Here is an 18,433-nt window from a genome sequence, read left to right as displayed (position 1 = left end):
TTGGGTCCACTTGGACCATTAAGGACCTGAGAAGAACCATGGGAATTAGGTCAGAGGGGCTCTCGGAGTCCCCCAGCAGCCCCTGGTCATTTTACACCTGAGGAAACCGGCGTTTTTCTGCCAAGGGTTCTTTCTCAGCCTTTCGCCTTTTTCCTCCCAGTAGAATGACTTTTTCTCTATTAGCCCCTCCCATCACCCACCTCTCCCCCGTTATGGGGCCTTGGCAGGCCCTGCTGCTCCACTGCCCGCCCCGTGCCCTCTCCCTCACCCCAGCACGGGGCGAGAAGGAATGGGGAACGGAGGGCGACCGACCACCCCAAGGCCGGAGACTGACCTGGACGTGCTGGAGCCCCTCCATCACTGCCTTCACTTTCCTGTCCCCTTCACTGAGTTCCTCATGGCATCGCCCCTTCCAGGTTGTGTCCACTGTCCCCATCCTTTCCCCGTGATCCATCTGATGATTACACTAAAGTGAAACCAAGAAATATTCCTTAATATAAACATCAGGCTTTATCACCTTTTTGACTAAGTGTAATATGTTACCTCTTAATAAAAATGTCTCACACAGTTTATATTCCGTAGAAAATATGTAGAGAAGAGATTTTTTCCTCTGACTTTTAAAATTTTATTAACACTATTTATTTAAAATACTTACATAATACTCTGTAAGTTTTTAAAAGTGTTTTCACTCTACAAACATTTTTTTCTCAAAATCATGCCATGTTGGGGAAAAGGTATATGTTGGGTAAACACTGGAATCCTGACTTTGTTACTATCACAGCCATTTTTCAGAAATATGTATTAATCTTACTTTCTTAGTTTCCCTTGTATAAAATTCCTAGAAACACTCAGAAGCACATCCTGGGAATGCCCCATTTTACAATGCAGAAATTGAAAAGCAAACCGTGTGATTCCTGAACTGCCTGGAGCGCCTGGTTTGGGCATCACTGGCTCCGGAGCTGTTGGATTTGTGGCAGGAAGACCACGCTTCTCTCTGTCCCGCTGTGTGGTCCCAGACCAGCCTGGGGATGGGTCCCGTTCTGGGCAGACAGGCATAAAAGCAGATAAGGCTTTGCCTTCCCCGTCCAAAAAATTAATCAGCTGTTATATAAAAGTTTTATGGAGACAGAGGGAGGGATAACCTGTGTTGAAATTTCCACAGATGTCAAACCGAAACAGAAATGATAGTGGGTAATAGCCCTGTTTTCCCAAGAGATACGGCTGCTTTGGAATGTCAGATTAGGACTGTTACCAACTCCACCGGAGAGACAGCTTGAATTACTCGCTAATGGATGCAGGATTTGAGACGTGCATATGGTTATTTTATAGGGAAGGCAAATGTCCTTGATGCCATTTAGGGTTCACAACTAGGGTTCTTGTTTACCATATGATCATTAAATGTCTCTACTTAAAAAAAATACTATCAGCAAATTCGAAGATTGTATCAAGGTCAGAGGTTACCTTATAGAAAGAAAAAAACGTCCGTGTGATTTTCTAGCAGAAGCAGCAATCTCCCTTCATGACTTCATCCCACAGACACACTGGGTTCTGTACAAATAGTCTCAGCCTCGGTGGGGGCCTCAGCACGTGGTTAAGTACATGCTGCAGGTACTAATTATACCTGTGGCATGTGAGGTAAGAAATATTTTGCATGAGGAATGTGATTCGTTAGGCAGTTTAAACAAACTTAACTTTCCCACAACTGTTTAATGAATTGTCAACTTGCATTTTAGCCAAAATAAAGCCACGATAATGTAATAATAACCCATTTGTAATTTTGTAGCATTATATAGATTCCTGGCCTGTTTTATATATTGTTATCTGGAGTAACAATGATGAAATGAGATGTTTTCTCATTTGAGCTGATAGTCATGTGTCTTTTATTGTGTTATCCCAGTTACCAAAAAAAGTATATTGTTTCCTAAATTTTAGTTTGAAATAAGTTGACAACTGAATCAGGAAGAGAATATTGCTGCTTTTTTTCACAGTGGTTTCAAAAATAGAAGTAGGATTATCTTAAATTCATTCTTTATCTGTATTGCAAGAGTAATTTTTAAAAAGTATTTATATTTCTGATTCTTGAGATCCCCACAATCTGGTTAAAGGCCAAAGTAAAAGGAAGGGAGCGCACCTTACGCTGGTGCGGGCGCGTCCCAGAGACACTGGCACGCGTCACAGCGAGCGAGTCGCAATCTTTCTGCTGGTGGAGAGTCTTACCTTCAGTTTGTATAAAAAAGCAACATCTGTGAAACGCAATAAAGCAAAGCACATTAAAATTAGATGTGCCTGTACTTTGGCCAAAAATTGGACATGATGAATTTTAATAACATCCCAGTTCCAGGGGAAATAGTCAATGATGGAAATTACAGCATCAACTTAGAAGTGATAGCGATAATAGGTGTTTTTTTTTTCCTCTTACAGTATGCGAAAACAGCCAAAAGAAAGGCCAGCACCTGAGGAATTGATGGTAAGTAAATTTTTTTTTAGTTATAATACATTAGGATTCTCCATTTATATATCTGTGCTTAGCATTCTGTTAAAAGGACCAGGATGGAATTTAAAATACCCACAGGTTCTGGAGATGCAACGGTATCTATTTAATTTGGGTCGGCGCATTTGAGGCTCAGCTCCTCACGTAGTGGTGTTTACTTTTTAAAAGCCCACCCCCAGTTTGACAGTGAATGCAGAGCTCTTTTCCTTTGCCTCCACTTAGGGGTCAGACATTACTCCAGGCTGCGCCCTGTCCCCGTTTGCTATCACAGCCTCTCTCAGCACTGAGCATCCGTCACAGAGAAGACAGTCAGCATACGAAGTTTTTAGTGTGGCCCTACAGGAAGTTCTGAATGTGGCTAGGAGCCCTCTTGGTTTCGTGTAGAAGGAAATTAGATTGGCTGCAAAAGATCAAGCTAATGTGAATCTTTGGTCTTTGCTCAGAAAGAAACAGGATAAGGCTGTTGGTGCTGTATTCTCAGCTCCAAGGCCGCTTTCTTTGATTGCAAGTGACAGTCTTTAGTCCCACAGGGAGAGAAACAGAGATGCTCCTGACAATTCCCAAATGGTCGTCTCTTCAGTGCAGAGTGTTGGTTTGACAACACACAAGCTGTTAAAGTAACATTAGACTCGAGCATTAGTAAATGATAGTGAGAGTCTACTCTTTCTAACGTGCGTACCGTTCCGTCTTAGATTATCGCAGTCAGAGCAAATTCTAACCAGTTTTCCTTCACCACTTTAAACAATAAGCATTTTAGAGGTACCTGGTTCAAAAGTCTTCCTCCTTTGTATGTCATCCTAATGAACAAACACCTAAGCATGCAAGCTTCTATATCTGCAGCTCTCAGCCCCCAAATAAAACAATAGTCTATGTCTTTTTTGTCGTGAGTGCTTTCCGGGAAAGTAGTTTTCTCCTTCCTGTCACCCCTGGGGCAAGATTTCTTTTTTCAGGGTAGTTTCAAGTTAAAGAAAGTTCACCCCTAAATCCTCTGTGCTTTGTAGTTGTACGGGTTTCATGTCTAGAATAAACTGCTCTTGGTGGGGGTAGAGGGTGTCTCTTTGACGGTTGAGAAATCCTTGTAGTTAGTCACATTTGAGAAAACTTGGAACAGGTACTAGAGATGGAGACCCATTTACCTTGTACATTATTATGCTATGGCTGGATAGCTCAGCTATTAAAACAAAGGAATAGGGTTTCATAAAACAGATAATGTTTGTAGGTGCGTGATTTGGTACTGCACTGAGTTGGCCACTTATAAATAAAACATCTGCAGGTGGTATATGCAGACGTATGTACTGGTAAGGGACATCGTTCTAGGGCGGCAGGTCATAAAGATAAGGTTAGCATGGGCACCTCCAGTGCCTTTAAGCGTGTGTGTGTGTGTGTGTGTGTGTGTGTGTGTGTGTGTGTGGAGAGAGACGAGGGATATGTACTTCGATATATCTCTTTACAACCATATACCCCGGTGTGTGCTGTTCCACATTTTTAATTAATAAGTATCAATAAATCAATAAAGCACAATGAAAATTCAGTCACAGGAAGCACCATCCTATACTTAATTTAACATTATTTCTAGTGCTGCTCACAGTCTGACTTAAATGAATGGACTCCCTCAGGTGTAGCAGTCGTGACGCTCCCCCTGGCTTAGAAAGGGCTCCGTGGGGAGGCAGGAGACAGTGTGCGTAAGGCCCAGTGGTCAAGGAGGTTGCAACCTGCCTGCCTTTGGTCAAAATAGTGGGCTCGTAGGGGATGGGAAAGAAGTGAATTGTCCCTGGTTTGAAGAACCTGAGTCACATCCTAGGGACCCAGTCTTAAGGAACCAGTCTCTTTATTCCTTCTAGCATATTAATGGCTTTAATTTTTCCTTTTCTCTCTCTGCCTGCAACTATTTGATGGTGCTCCCATCTGGAAGCTGAGAGCATCCTCTGGAATGCATGAACTGTAGAGCCCATTTGTCACTGTGGGTGGGGGCCTGCCTTTCACAAAAAGAGCAGTTTATCTCCCAAGCGCAGTAACTCCAGGCAGCAGGGTACCAATGTGGTCTGCACAGCGTGGGCCACATCGGCTGTGAGACCTGCAGGATTGTCGAGCTTTCCCTACGGGCCTGTGTTTTCCAAAGCAAAGGAGGAAACTCGGATGGGTTGCAGGGAAATGCTGAGAGTTACAGACTCACTACTGGGGGGCTTTTTCATGAACCCCAGTGTGGCCCTGAGTACCGGTAAATGCAGCGAAACCCCACCTGAGTAAATCTGACTGCGGGGAGGTGTGCACCATGCACACAGTGGGGACTCAAGCAGTTTTTGTCATTTGGTTTGGTGGGATCACCTTCTATCCAGAATACCCAGAATTAAAATCATCGCGTTTGCAATTTTTGACCATGTCAGTCTTAAAGATGAAATGTACAACTCAAGTTTAGTCTCTCGAGGCCACTGAAGTCCCAGCGTTAGAACGAACTTGGTTGTTTAGCTGCTCAGTTTTGTCTATATGGTATGGTTGTTCCTAAGATGATGATCAGTTTTTATGTTCCAAGTGGAAATATTTTGACACTGGACCAAGACACTTCCTCAACGCTTACATTTTGGGAAGGCAGGGCTTGTGTGCACTATCTCACTTTTCTGGCAGAGTCATTGAGATTGAGCTACGTAAAGAATTTACTGAGAAGTTTTATCACCAGGATCCGCACCATCTTGAGAGATCTCAGAACTAGGTACACACATGAATTCAGCAGACGTTTGCACACCATATGTGCAAAGCCTTGTGCTAGACCCAACAGAAGATACCAAGAGCGAGCCGTGTGCATGCAGTCTTGCAGGGGACGCAGCCAGTACACAAATAACTCAGTGAAGTAACTGTCGTGACGAACTGCAGAGTGCTGTGGCGGTCCATCTGGGGAAACCGGGAAAAGCTACGCGGAAAGGGTAGGTTTTTGAAAAGGGGCTTTGGGGGGTGGATTGAATTTTAGTAGTGTTTTCAGGAGGACATTCTAGGCAAAGCATGTGTGTGTAGGAGCTCCAGACCTTCAGAGCAACTCGAAACTTCTGCTGTCTGCTGGGCTAGAGATCCCTTCGACATTGGCCTCCTGGAGTCCCACACCCACAATGCCGGAGTTCAGACAGGCAACATGCTCACCCCCAGCTAGGCAGTCTGTTCCGAAATCCCATTTCTTCTAGAAGGAACCCTGGTGTCCAGGCCTGGAAACTTTGACCTGACTCAGAAGCTGCACAACCAGCTGCCCACACATACCTTGTTCCACAGCTGAGTTCTCTGGGGTAGACTTCCATTTGAGTACAGGGAAGTCCTTCCTCCTTGGGAGGATCTGGTCCTTCTTCAGTTCTGTAACAGCTGTTGCCCAAATCAGCAGTCAGCTTTAAACCTAGCACAGGAACACCAGCTGTGTGGGCAGCAAGGACGTTCGGCTCACTGGCACAACCAGACGGGCAACCACACACACCCCCTGTCTGCTCCTGAGAGACAGGTGCCATTTTGAAAGAACCCACTTTCAAAGCACCCTGACGGGTGTTGCGGGAACACACTGTGTCAGCACCACCCCAGCTCTGTTACTGGGGTCCAGCAGCCTTAGACAGAGTCCTCAGGCTGCAGCAACTCTGTGGAGGGACGGGCTTCAGACAGCCGAGCAGGGATGGCGCTGCTCATGTGAAGAAAAAAAAAAACAGAAACAGCCTCTGCCCATCAGAGAGGATTGATGGAACTGCAGTGAGAGAGGAGAGGGTGACAATGCAAAGGTGGTAGAGGAATTCTCCCAAAACGCCTGCAATCAGACTGAGGGAAGCAAAAAAGTAAAAATCAGACCCTTAAACTCAAGGACAGAGACAGCGTGGGTGGGAGCACTGAGATGGAGAGGTTCCAGTCTGGTTTTGCTATTCAAAGTACAGGTTTAAGTATTTTTAGATAAAAGGGACAGGATGAGAAACGTAGTATAGACCATTTGCTGTGTAAACCACAGAGAACCCCTTCTGCAGAGTTAACCTTCCCTTTGGATCAGGCCGTGACTTTGCAGGGAAAGCCTCCAGACTTCCCTCCCCTTTGCAACTCCCAGTTCCCTCCCACTGCAGTGTCTTCATCTGCAAAATGGAGGGGTGGACTGGATCCTCAGTCCTTGACCTAGGGTCTGTGACGTCAGGAAGTCTGTGAGAGGCCCTGAAATTACATCCAAAATTCTGCATGCATGTGGGGATTTGCATTTTTTTCCTGAAAAGAAGGACTCATGGCTGTCATCAGTTTTTCAAAGGGGACCATGAGCCGAAAGGATTGTTAAGCTCCCTTGCTACCTTCCCATTCTGTTAGTTAGAGCTGTGCGGCGAGGGCCAGACAGTGGGCAGCTCCGGAGAGAGGCACTCGCTGGGAGGGGACTTGCTTGGTGTAGGGGTTGGAAGGGAAAGCCCTGTTCTGTGGGACTGGGCAGTGCTTCCCACCAGCTGTCGGGGGGCAGGGGGGCGCCTTTAACCTCCCAGCGGATCCTGACTATGGTCCTTGCCTTGAGCAGGGAGGGTGTGTGGGCCGCAGACACCTCTGCAGTTACAATTGGGGTGCAGAGTACTATAGATCCTTGTATGCATTTAAAGCATTTCCAGTAGCTTTCCATGTCTAAGCTCTATTTAATGGAATCTATGCATAGTAAGTAATCAGGTCAGAAGAAGCAGCACCTGGTTTGAGATCAATCGCTGGCTAATACTTTATCTAGGCCACTTTATTATCTCATGCTGATCTGATTCCCATTCTCCTCCGCTTTTGTAGCATGCACTTTGGCTGTGGTAAAAGTACGTATCACATACATATTAAAAACATATACCCATTCTATCTGTATGTAAATGTGTGAGGCACAGCTGGATATTGCAGAGGGGTTTGATTTACTAATAGTTATTATCTGTTCTGGCTGTTCAGTGGCAAAGAGAATTTCAGAGAAACAAGCTGGCGCAGAAATTGTCTTTATGCTATTACTACACTGCGTTAGTAATTGTTTAAAAACATGGGTTTTCTCCTTAGGTTCTAATAATGCCTGTTATTTTCTGCGTTTCCTTGCACATTCTGGAGTAGGGTGTCCTTGTTTAGCGCTTTCTCAAGTTTGGTTTTCCGTTCAGGCTCCTCAAGAAACACAGAGTGCAGTTTGCAATTAAAATCTGACGTTTTACTTAGAAAGCAAGTGAATCGTGTGGCTGGAAACACGTGACACAGATGGGGGCCTTGGGGGAGGGGTGTCAGTCGTAAGCAAAGGAGCACTTTTAGGTTTTTTTCCTTCTAAATCCCAGCAGCTGCAAAGTCAAAGGCATCTCATTTCTCAGAGAAGGTTTTATGTATAAGAGGTGGTATTGTTTGGGGGCTAATAAACACCAAACTGCTCCAGAAAAATCTGTTTAAACATTTAATTACTTGCAAAGAGATGTTAACTTGTTTAACTCCTCTAAATTAAATTGTCACTGGTAGCTTTTCTGCTTTTCCAAACCTGATTCTAATTACATTTTCAGATAATTTTGTTGGTGGTTCTCTCAGTTAATCAAAGTATGTGGTAAATTGAACATCTACATGGTCCCTTTTAAAAACTGGAGAACTCACCACGTTACAGTTTGTCCCTCCACTCAAATTCCAGTGTGGCTGTCGGGCTTGCACCCAAATGGCTTCGTTCACCTCTATTAGACCTTAACCTTCTGACCATTGGGAAAGATAAAATGTGCTGGAAAATCAAGGAAATGGTTTTGTTCCGTCTGTTGCAGTCGGGAGAATGTTTGTTCATGAAGAATGTCTCAAGGAAAGGGGCAGGAGCCAAGGTTGTGGAGGCAGGTAAACAAGGAAGTCAGCCAGTCCTGGGGAGGTCCCAAGGAAGGGTAGAGAAGGGTCTTCTGTCTGGGCGATCAGGGTGGTCCTGTGTAGTCGACAGAAGGGCGGGGCGAGTCCCCACCTGCCACTGCCTTCTGGGAGCACAGAGGCTCAGATAAAGCCCAACAACACCACCACCTTCTACTAAATGGAGCGAAGATGCGTTTCTGTTTATTTGGGTCCAGGGCCCACACGTGCCCTGAGCACAGTATGAGGACGGGCACAGTTCTCCAGCTCCCTGGCATAGTGTTCATGGACCGCTGTGTCTTGGCTTTCTCAGATACTGATGATGGTTTAATAAGCAGTTTTGAACTTGGTTGTAATTGATTACATTTAGCCGTTGCCTGTGTCATACAGCGCACATTTTAAAATAGACTGTTAGGGCCAGACTCACACGTGTGTCTCGTTGCCCACCCTTAAAGATAATTTTGCTTTTGGTTATTCATTTGGAGGTACAAATCAGCTCATTAGTATGGCACCCAGAAATTGCAGGGAGAAACCCTGTCTGGGATTGTAACTTCAATAAACATTTCCTTGAGCCACCAAAGGCTTCACAGAAGCCTGGGACTCCACATAGGGGCCAGTTGACAACCATGTAATGATTTTCTTTTTATTATTTCCAAGTTCTGAAGGCCATTAAAATCATCTGTTTATGTCTGCTTCCAAATAGGAATCCACTAGTAAGAAGTTGACTTTAGCTTTTTAATTGCACATAATTACAACAGCAGAATCGCTGTCTGGATGCTTGAGATCATGCTAAATCAGACAGCTTTAATTTGAATTTTTGATGACACGTTAGCACTTCAGCAAGAACAGAGAGATTATAACCCCAGAAAACAAGCTTTGTTTTTCCATAAACATGACTGCTTAATCTTTTCACAAGACTTCAGCAAATAAATGTGTGTGAGTATTTATATACATGCACATAGTGAGAGATACAGATAGATAAAATCTGTCATTCCTTGATCACGGCGATCTGACAGTTTTAATTTCCCAGTTAAGGATAACTTTCTTCCTCCATCAGTCGAGTCAGGTCTCTTAACATAGTGATGATTTGCCTGTTTAAGATTGCGGTTTTTTGAACTCCTGCCCGCAATGCTGCTTTCTTGTTTTCCTGGGCTGACTGACTGTCATCCTCCCAGCATCACGTTTCAAGGCACAGTGAGGCTGGATAACCGCGACCTTCGGAGTAGTTGGTTACCTGGGACACAGTAAAGCAGATCCATCGGGTCGCTCTTCGATGCCGGGCCACATTCACAGGGGGCTAAATTGTGCCTTTGGAGCCCGTCGGACGTTAGTTCCCCAGTTGGCCCTCCTCGGCTCCTGGGCAGTTTCCGTTGTCCTGGCGTGGCCTCCTCTCCCAGGCCATGCAAGTCTCCGTCCTCCTCCCAGAGCTCTTCCCTGCTCTTCACCTTCACAGGGCTTACTCTCTCCTCTGAAGCCCTCAGAATTTCTTGTCTCTAACTGAGAGCAGCACTTAATTATGTGAATTACATATTCATCTTGTATGTATAAGTATGTTCATGTAGTACAATGGTTTCTAAACCCCACAACTCATCAGATCATCTGAGTAGGTTAAAAAAAAAGAAAAAAAAGTCTGGATCCCAACCCAGGTCAAGGAATCAGGGAGCGGGTACTTTTTTACTTTCTAAAGCTCTCCAGGTAGTTAGTTATAAAGGGCCAGCAGAGGTAAAATTCACTGACTTAATGCCCTTTTTTTGCCAATTAGAGTATGAGTTCCTTGGAGGTGGTTCATGATCTCAGAATTTGCTGCCTGATTTGGTTCTGTGCTACTGGCATTCAGGTGAGGTCTCTGGTGCAATTAAAAGAGATGTTACTATTGATTACACTTTCCACGTGCTATTTTCACTAATCCATTAAAAAAAAACACCATACCAGACATTGAACAGGTAAAGACACACTTCCTTGTTCTCCAGAAACTCACAGAGTAACTAGCACTCAGGAGACTGACCGAAGACTGACCAGAAAAGAAGCAAGCCACCCCTGGGCACTGCCACGCTCAGTGTAAGTTGGGATGAACACACTAGAGTACATACATGGTCAAAGGTTTCTGTTCGGCCTTCTGTTAGGAGAGGTCCTATGGGTAAAATGATTTGGTGCCAAAATTAAAGAATTTCTACAATCCTGCAGTGTTTGCAGGGATAATTTTTTCAAAGCATTTATCAACCAGTACAGCTTGGACCTGACCAATCAGAATAGGCACCTGGAGTCAGTTGTTCCACCCTGGAAATCTGGGAAGAGCAAGAAGGTGTTAAGCAGGTGTTGCTCAGCAGCACCTGTGTGGTCTTTGGCTTGCTTCTGACCACTGTGACTACCAGAGAACTTGCCTCCAGTAGTTGATTCTGAATCAGGAGGTGGTCAGAGAGCCAAGGCCCACAGGAGACCACCTGTCCGGCACCATCTCTGCCTGGTTAGAGTGATGGCAGGGGACCCTAAGGTCTTTATCTAGCAGCATGTCAGATGCATGCCATCCTACCCCCCAGCTCTTAGGAGCAATGGATTAGGCTGAAAAAGACCAGAGACCTTTAGCCATTTGTCAGAGAAATAGAAAAGGATCTTGAAGCCTGGTCTCCGTGATCTGGGAATTGCTATTGAAGGCAGCAAACTTGTTTTCCTGTGACTACACTCCAATAAATAGATGCAATTCTTGTCAATAATTAATGAGTCTAACCAGGAGTTTCAAGGGCTGAAAAAATTTTAGAAGCTTCCTATTTATAGTTGTAACCAGCTGGATTTATTTAATGGGTTGTTTGCTTTTTAATTTGTAGCAGTTTTGAGAGAGACCTACAGGGACCGTAAGTCTTGTGGCTTCAGTTATTGGGGGGGCCAGATATGCCTGCAGATAATTTGAGGTTTACTTGGCCATTTGGAGACTGCAGAAAGGCAGCAGAGACATTTGGGCCTTCTGTCCTCTACTTAATTTTCAAGATTAGAGTTAAACACTAGGTCTCTCAGTCTACCGAGAGACATTTGCTGGAGCATGGACTAGTTTCTTCCCAGGATCCTGGTTTACCGTTTCTCTGTTCTCCTAACAGAAATGGTCACTGATTCTGAAGCAGGAGAATAGGTACCGTTCGTTTATTCATGCAAAGGTTCCCTTGACACAAATAAAAATGGAATTTTCAAATGTAACCCGATTAACTCTTAATTGTATACCAATAGCCTGCGTGAGTCTCAGCTCCCTCCAAAGGCTTCTGAGTGGCCTGCATCTCTTTTAAACTTGGGGGGAGGGGGATTCAATTAATAGCAGGACTTTCTAATTGTGGGATTGGTATGGAGTTGACAAAAATTTGTATAAATAGGGTGCATTTTTCCACTTAAGAGGGCTGTGCTGAAACATTTTTAATTGGATTTTCATGGTGATTGACAGCATTTGATTATGACAGTAACTTTATTTGGCTGGACTGCTTTAGCCTCTTGTTCAGATTTTTCCATCAAAGCTCCTTTTTATCCTCTGAATCCCCAGTGGAGCAGCAGTCATTGTGGAAGAGCCTTTTAGCACCTTTGTTGTCACCATCCCTGGTGACGATTGGGCCCAGCTGGTAGTAGATAAGAAAATGTTCCTTTCACAAAGAGGCTGTGTCTCCCGCCTCTGCGGCTTCACTAATTTTAAGAGCCCCCCAAACCTGTTGAGGATTAGAAGTAGCTTTAGATGTGAAATGAGTGTTAAGTATTAGTAATCGAGAGATTAGGGCCCCAGGGACAATGAGAGATAAACAACTGCAATTAAGGCAAATCTGCCGATGTAAACAAAATTTAGCAGAAACAGATGCCCTAACCATTTTGGGGGATTGATTTGAGGGCACCAAGGAATCGATTTTTGTCTTGTTTACACTTTCAAACCCCTGTGATATCCTGGAAGGCTAAATATTTCATACAGCCTGATTTTAGTTAATTTTTTTTCCGGCGCCTCACAGTAGGTGCCTCTCTTCTCGCAGTGACCAGGCCTGAGTTTATTCAGCGTTCACAGGGAGCAGCTAATTGTCTATGAAGGGCCCCCGTGTTTAAATGGGCTTGACAGGAATTTAAATTTTGTTTCAATCAACCCCTGTGCTCACAGCCTGCTCCAGTTTCTAATTTTTAAATTAAACATGATTTTTTTTAAGCCACAGTCTTGCCTCTGGAATACTTTGGCGAAGGCCAGTTGGCCACCCTGGAATGCGGTGTATGCAGGGCCTGAGGCTGGAGAGCTCTTTCTCCTAAACAAGCTTTTCCTCCCCTGTCAGGGAGGTCAGCAGAGCTTTGGCCGAGCACAGTCTCCCCGCTGCCTTCAGAATGGCCCCTCCCCGGCCCCCTGTGCAGGAGCCAGCGCTGCTTCCTCTGGAAAGTGGGTTAAGCACCAGAGGAAGATGCAAGGATAGCTTTTAGGCGGCTGGCTGAATTATAACCCACTGCACGTCCAGTGAAGAGGAGTTTTTTTGTTTTTTTTTTTTCAGCTGTTTCTGCTGTTGTGAGACAGGAGAGAACATGCTTTGAGCATCACAATGCTCAAGTCGGCATGCACTCACCATTTTCATCTGTCACGCTCTGGGCAGAGCATCCCACCGGATGGTGAGGAAGCGGTGTGTGTGTCAGCCCTGAGTCCTGACCTCAACCGGCTTACAGTCTAGCGAGGAAGGCGAGGAGGGAAACAGCCAAGCCCTCGCTCACCGCTGCCACCTTTGCCTGCCCCCTCCACCTCATGGCACTCCTTTCCACGTGCCCTGGGCTCTGCCTTTCTAAGGATCCCCAAATGCTTCAGACATTCTTGCATGATCGCATCTCTGCTTGTGCTTTTTCCTTGGCTGGGAATGCCCGTTCCTCTTGTCCACATGGTGAACTCCCACTCAGCTACAAGACCCAACCGACTCAGCCCCTAGGAAGTGCGCCCCTGCATGCTTCAGTAGGGCTGAAGATCTCCTGTTGTTTGGTCGTCCTTCCTCCAAGAGGTTCCTCTGTTGGTGCCCTTTCACCTTTGAGGCAGTAGCTTGTTTGCATAACTGGTAGCAGCACATAGATAAGACCAGGAGTTCCTGGAGGACAAGATCACATCTTATTTATCTGTGTAGCCTTAGCGTATGGCCTGGTCCTGAGCCCCAAGTGGAAAGCTCACTAAAGAGTTACTGAGTTGAAGCGATATGGATTTAACAAGTTAAAAAAAGTTCTGGGGAAGGCAGGATTTCTTTCAGCCAGAGTTTCCTGGAGAGACTTTGTGAGTGGGGTCCCAAATGAACCAGGCCTCGCAGGGTAACGGTTGGGTACTTACGTGAGTGTATTACTTCCCACACCCAGTGTGAGGTACGGCTTGGATCGTAAGGAAAAGTAGCAGACCCTCCACTGCCCACACTGGCCAAAACCCATACCACAACATTTTCTCTGAACTCACTGGAAGGAAATTGGCATAGCAGTTGCACGCAACCTGGAGCTGCAAATAAATTCAGAAAGTCTTCTGTTCTTTAACCTTTAAAAAATAGATTTATTACAGAGGAAAAGATTAAGTAATATTTTTAAACACTAACCTTGTAGAGTTTTTTCAAAGTTATCTCCTTGACCTTCACACAGCCACTATGAGGATTTTTCTTGTTCCCATTTTACCGATGTGTTAAACTGGAGCTCAGAGGTTGATTGACAGGTGCCTGGAGTCTCGCAACCAGAAGAACGTGGGTCGGGTCTGCCTTCCCTCGGAGCTGTATCTGCTGATGCCTGGTGGGCAGGGCATTGCTGTCGCACTCGTCAGAATTTCAGTTCAGTCAGACTATTTCTTGCAATTAGAAATAAATACAAATAACCCCACAAAGAAATCTGTAGGGTCGCAGTGGTCAGTGCTCATGATGCCAAGATGCCCCTCTAGGGTGATTGTTCAGCTCACTCCTTACGGCCCTCCGTGCAAGCAAACCTGACAGGAAGAGGAGAAGTAATCACCAGCAGTGTGCTTCTGTTCTGTTGGCTGGTTATCTGAGTGGAAGCTGTGAGAATTTTTGTTACTGTTGTTTGGTTTTGTCAACTGCAGCAGTCACGGAGGGTGGAGTGTGTCCTGTCTGCCGTTTACCCAGCCTTATACCTGCTCTCTTTCCACTCCTGCCATCATGGTGACAGAAGTGAGCAGTTTCCAAGGCGTTTTGTTCCCTGCGTTTGGGAGAAATTTTTTTTCCAGCAAACTTCACTGAGCACATTCTATATGCAGAATACATTGCTAGGTGCTATAGTTTAATACTACCCAAAGACAGCCTTGGCCGGTATAGCGCAGTGGATTGAGCTTGGGCTGCAAACCAAAGGGTGACAGGTTCGATTCTCAGTCAGGGCACATGCCCAGGTTAGGGGCCAGGTCCCCAATAGGGGGCACGTGAAAGGCAACCACACATTGATGTTTCTCTCCCTCTCTTTCTCTCTTCTTTCTCCTCTCTCTAAAAATAAATAAATGAAATCTTTAAAAAAATACTACCCAAAGATGGACCAGAGACTAGTGGTGGTACCTGTACTGTTTGTTAAGCACAGGGTAAGGAGTTTGTGCCAAAAGATAACTTGAGCCTGTCTCAAAGCATTCTGTTTACTTTGGCTGGCTTTTTTTGTAGCAAAACTTTCTCAGAGAAGGAAGCTATGTGCTGATGTGCGTTGTGACATGGCTGCTTATCTCCTTGGAAACCAGCAGCAAACAGTTCCCAGCCCAGCTGCTTGAGTTGCACAGCTGCAGGGAGTACAAAGCTGATCAGACACTAGCTTGCCCTTCCAGAGCGTGTAGTGAGGAAATAAAATGTTTAAGTAGCCACTGAATTCCCTGCAGCCAGCAGGATATAAGGTACCAAGAAGCTGTTCAATAAATCTTTTGAGATGACTAAAAAAGAACCACATGAAAGACAGCCTACAGAATGGGGGAAAATATTATCTCTGATAAAGGGTGAATATCCAAAATATAGAGAGAACTGATACAACTCAGCAAAAAAATAAGTAAGTAATCTAATTTAAATATGAGCGAAGGATCTGAAGAGACATCTTTGCACAGAAGACATGAATGGCCGACAGGTGAACAAAAAAGTGTGCAACATCACTGATCATATGGAAATAATCCACAAAAAGATACCAGCTCATGGCTGTCATTAACGAATGTTCGTGAGGATGTAGAGAAAAGATTGGAGCCCTTGAGTACTGTTGGTAGAATTGTAAACTGGTATAGCCACTCTGGAAGACAGTATGGAGGTTCCTCAAAAAATTTAAAACATCTACCATGTGACCCAGCAATTGCACTTCTGGGCATATATCTAAAGGAAATGAAAACACTGTCAAAGAGCCATCTGCACCCCCACATTTATAGCACCATCATTCTCAGCAGCCAGGTTAGGGAAACATCCTAAGCATCCGTCAGTGGATGAATGGATAAAGACGTTATACACACACGTGTGCGCGCATGCACAGTGGAATATTACCCAGCTGTAAAAAAGAAGGAAATCCTGCCATTAATGAAACAAGGATGGACCTTAGCATTATGCTAAGTGAAATAAGTCAGAGGAAGACTAATATTGTATGATCTCACTTACATGCGGAATCTGTTTTTGAAAACATTCATTAAAAAGGTGGTTACCAGAGGCAGGGGGAATTGGATGAAGGTGGCCAGAAGGTACAAACTCCAGTTGTAAGTACTAGGGATGTAATGTGCAATGTGATGGCTATAGTCAGCTCTGCTATACAGTATATTTGAAAGTTGAGAGAATAAAAAAGTTCTTACTACAGGGGAAAAAACTGTCTTTTGTAAATGTGTGGAATGATGAAAGTTAACTAAACTTATTGTGTTAATTATTTCACAATATAGATAAATCATATATATAAATCAGATCTTACACTGTATACCTAAAACTTAAAATAGTGCCGGATGTCCATTTTATATCAATAAAACCAGGGAACAGAGAGCTACGTGAAATAGAAGCCAAACTGGGGAGTGCCTTAAGATACCTGTGAACAAAGTAGTTGGGTCACACAGACTAGGGAGCCCAGCAGAGGTCAGGGTCCATCGGCAAAGCAGACCGAGGCTGGAGGACAGCCTGAGGGGTCCTCGGGATGGGAGCAGCGGGAGCGTGGGCACAGAGCCCCGGCCCTACTCCCTCCGCAGTCAGGGTCGGGGAACTGCAGGGCAGGGGAGGTTCGTGTCCGACAGCTGGTGGGACAGACTCTGTCCCCTGTGTGTGAAGTCTGGAGAGGCTGAGGATGGGCTCTAGGGCTTGAAAATGAGTCTACCGTGAACATGAGGCAGGAAGCAACATGGTAAATTGGAGAGAGTGTTGATCTGGGCATCAGAGGGCAGGATTTCAAGTAAAGACTCCCCCCCCAAGTAATTGAGTAATCAATTTATTTAGCTGACCTGAGCCTCAGCTTCTTCATCTGTAAAATGGAGGTAGTGGTACCAACCTTGAACTTTTTTTTTTAGATAAGTTGATTAAAGTGTTTTGTAAACTGTAAAGGGCTAGACATGTGGAACACTAAATCATCCAGCTTCTTTGGGTCATGATGTTCTCATCTAATGTTCTGGGCGTTTCTGACTAGTAACTTCTTGGAAAATAGATGTGTTTAATGTAGCAGAATGTGACTTAGAATGAAATATATGAATGTTGGACGTTTGCAGCTGTTGTCCAAGAAATCGGTCATTTCTTAGGGATGGGTGGACCCCTGTGGGTTATTCCTCCCAGACATTACAAAGCCTTCACATTTTGTGTCTGTCCCCTGTTATCAGTAAGATGTGACGAGCATCTTTTTGGAGGGAGTTATTGTGAAGCAGTCGATTGTTCGACAGGTGTTTGTTGTCTGCCTCTGTGAGGCGCTGTGATGGGTTCAAATGGAGCAGAAGGACCACCAGATCCTGAAGGAGCAGACTAGGCACCATCACAGAGACATTTAGAGACGGCCGGATGAGCTGTGCACTGCTGGCTGGCCCCCGTGAGAGCTCAGTGGTCAGGGAGGCAGCTTGCCTTCAGCTGGACCTGGGCTGAATCTGTCTGAATACAGAAATTGGAAAGTGGCGGCCCAGCAGAGCCAGCTCCTCCCATCCCTCCCCCTCTTCTTTACTGGCTACTCATCTCAGACACGTCACTGACTCTCAGGCTCAGATTCCTCACCTATAAAAATCGGGTCTCACGAAGCAGATCATTTAAGTAAAAGTGTGTTATGCTTAGCACAGTGTCTGGCATCAATAAGTGCCCGATGAATGGCTGGCCATCAGTATCATCATCACCACTGTTTGTAGCAACAGAAGATGTTCCAGGAAGAAGAAACAGCACAAGTGGAGACCGGAGGAAATGAAAGGGATAAAGTTAGCTGGTGAGGCGGATCCAGGGCCTGGCAGGGCTTTGCACACTGGAGAGGCATGCGGCTGGGAGCCGCTGTCACTGGCCCATAAGCAGGGCAGGGGCTGCACGAGGCTAGCACGACAGGCGGAGGACTATCTCCACCCACTCCCCTGGACCAGGTGCTCTGGCTGGAACTGTTTATGAATAGAGAGGTCCTGACGCTCAGGCTCTCTCTGAAATTCCATGATGGTCTCCAGCCAAAGAATAGGAAACTGAGTTCAGAGCCTGTCACTTCTTGGCAACATGTCACTTGTCTCTCTTTCTGCATCTTCTTTTCAGTGTCCTTTCTGTCACTCTCAGGGAAAATCATTAGTATGCTAATCTAGCTAGCCGTCATTTTAACACTGACCTTTGCTAACCTGCCTTTGCAATTTCAGGAACTATGTTTGACTTCTCTGAAAGTAACCTTAAATTGTGGTCTTGTAAGAATTCCAGAGCTGTATCCTTCACTCCTTCTAATGAGGTTATGACCAAATGCTCATTATAATTGCTTTAGACTCCTTTTAATTTTCAAGCTTATTAATCATAAGAAGAGTTATTTAAAATTGCATAAATTAATCTTAGATTAAAAGCCCATCAAAGCCTCGAAACAATTAAGAATAAGTAGGATTTCCCCGGGGGCAGCAAGTTTTATTTTAATATTGTAGTCAGGTGGATATCAGAACCTTGAAGTGTGGTAGTGATTAATGTATGCAAAATTTAAATGAGATTTTTTTAAATGGCAAATCTAAATCACATATTGACCTAACTGAAGGCTTTAACTGCATTGTCTGCCATA

The 18,433-nt window shown here is 44.9% G+C and overlaps 1 protein-coding gene across 4 annotated transcripts in view; it reads left to right on the top strand.

The window, feature by feature from the left end:
• MAP2K5 (mitogen-activated protein kinase kinase 5) overlaps positions 1-18,433 on the top strand; it is a 256,131-nt gene that overhangs the window by 220,081 nt on the left and 17,617 nt on the right. For all 4 annotated transcript variants that reach the window (XM_053670162.1, XM_037155695.2, XM_037155694.2 and 1 more), the window contains one exon: positions 2,422-2,467. In XM_053670162.1, coding sequence (XP_053526137.1) covers positions 2,422-2,467 — 46 coding nt within the window. The remainder of the gene's footprint in view (positions 1-2,421; positions 2,468-18,433) is intronic.

This window comes from Artibeus jamaicensis, unplaced genomic scaffold (genome assembly GCF_021234435.1).
Source record: "Artibeus jamaicensis isolate MK-2021 breed Jamaican fruit bat unplaced genomic scaffold, CSHL_Jam_final contig_548, whole genome shotgun sequence".
In the NCBI taxonomy this organism is placed as follows: Eukaryota; Metazoa; Chordata; class Mammalia; order Chiroptera; family Phyllostomidae; genus Artibeus; species Artibeus jamaicensis.
This window is presented reverse-complemented; position numbering and strand designations above follow the sequence as displayed.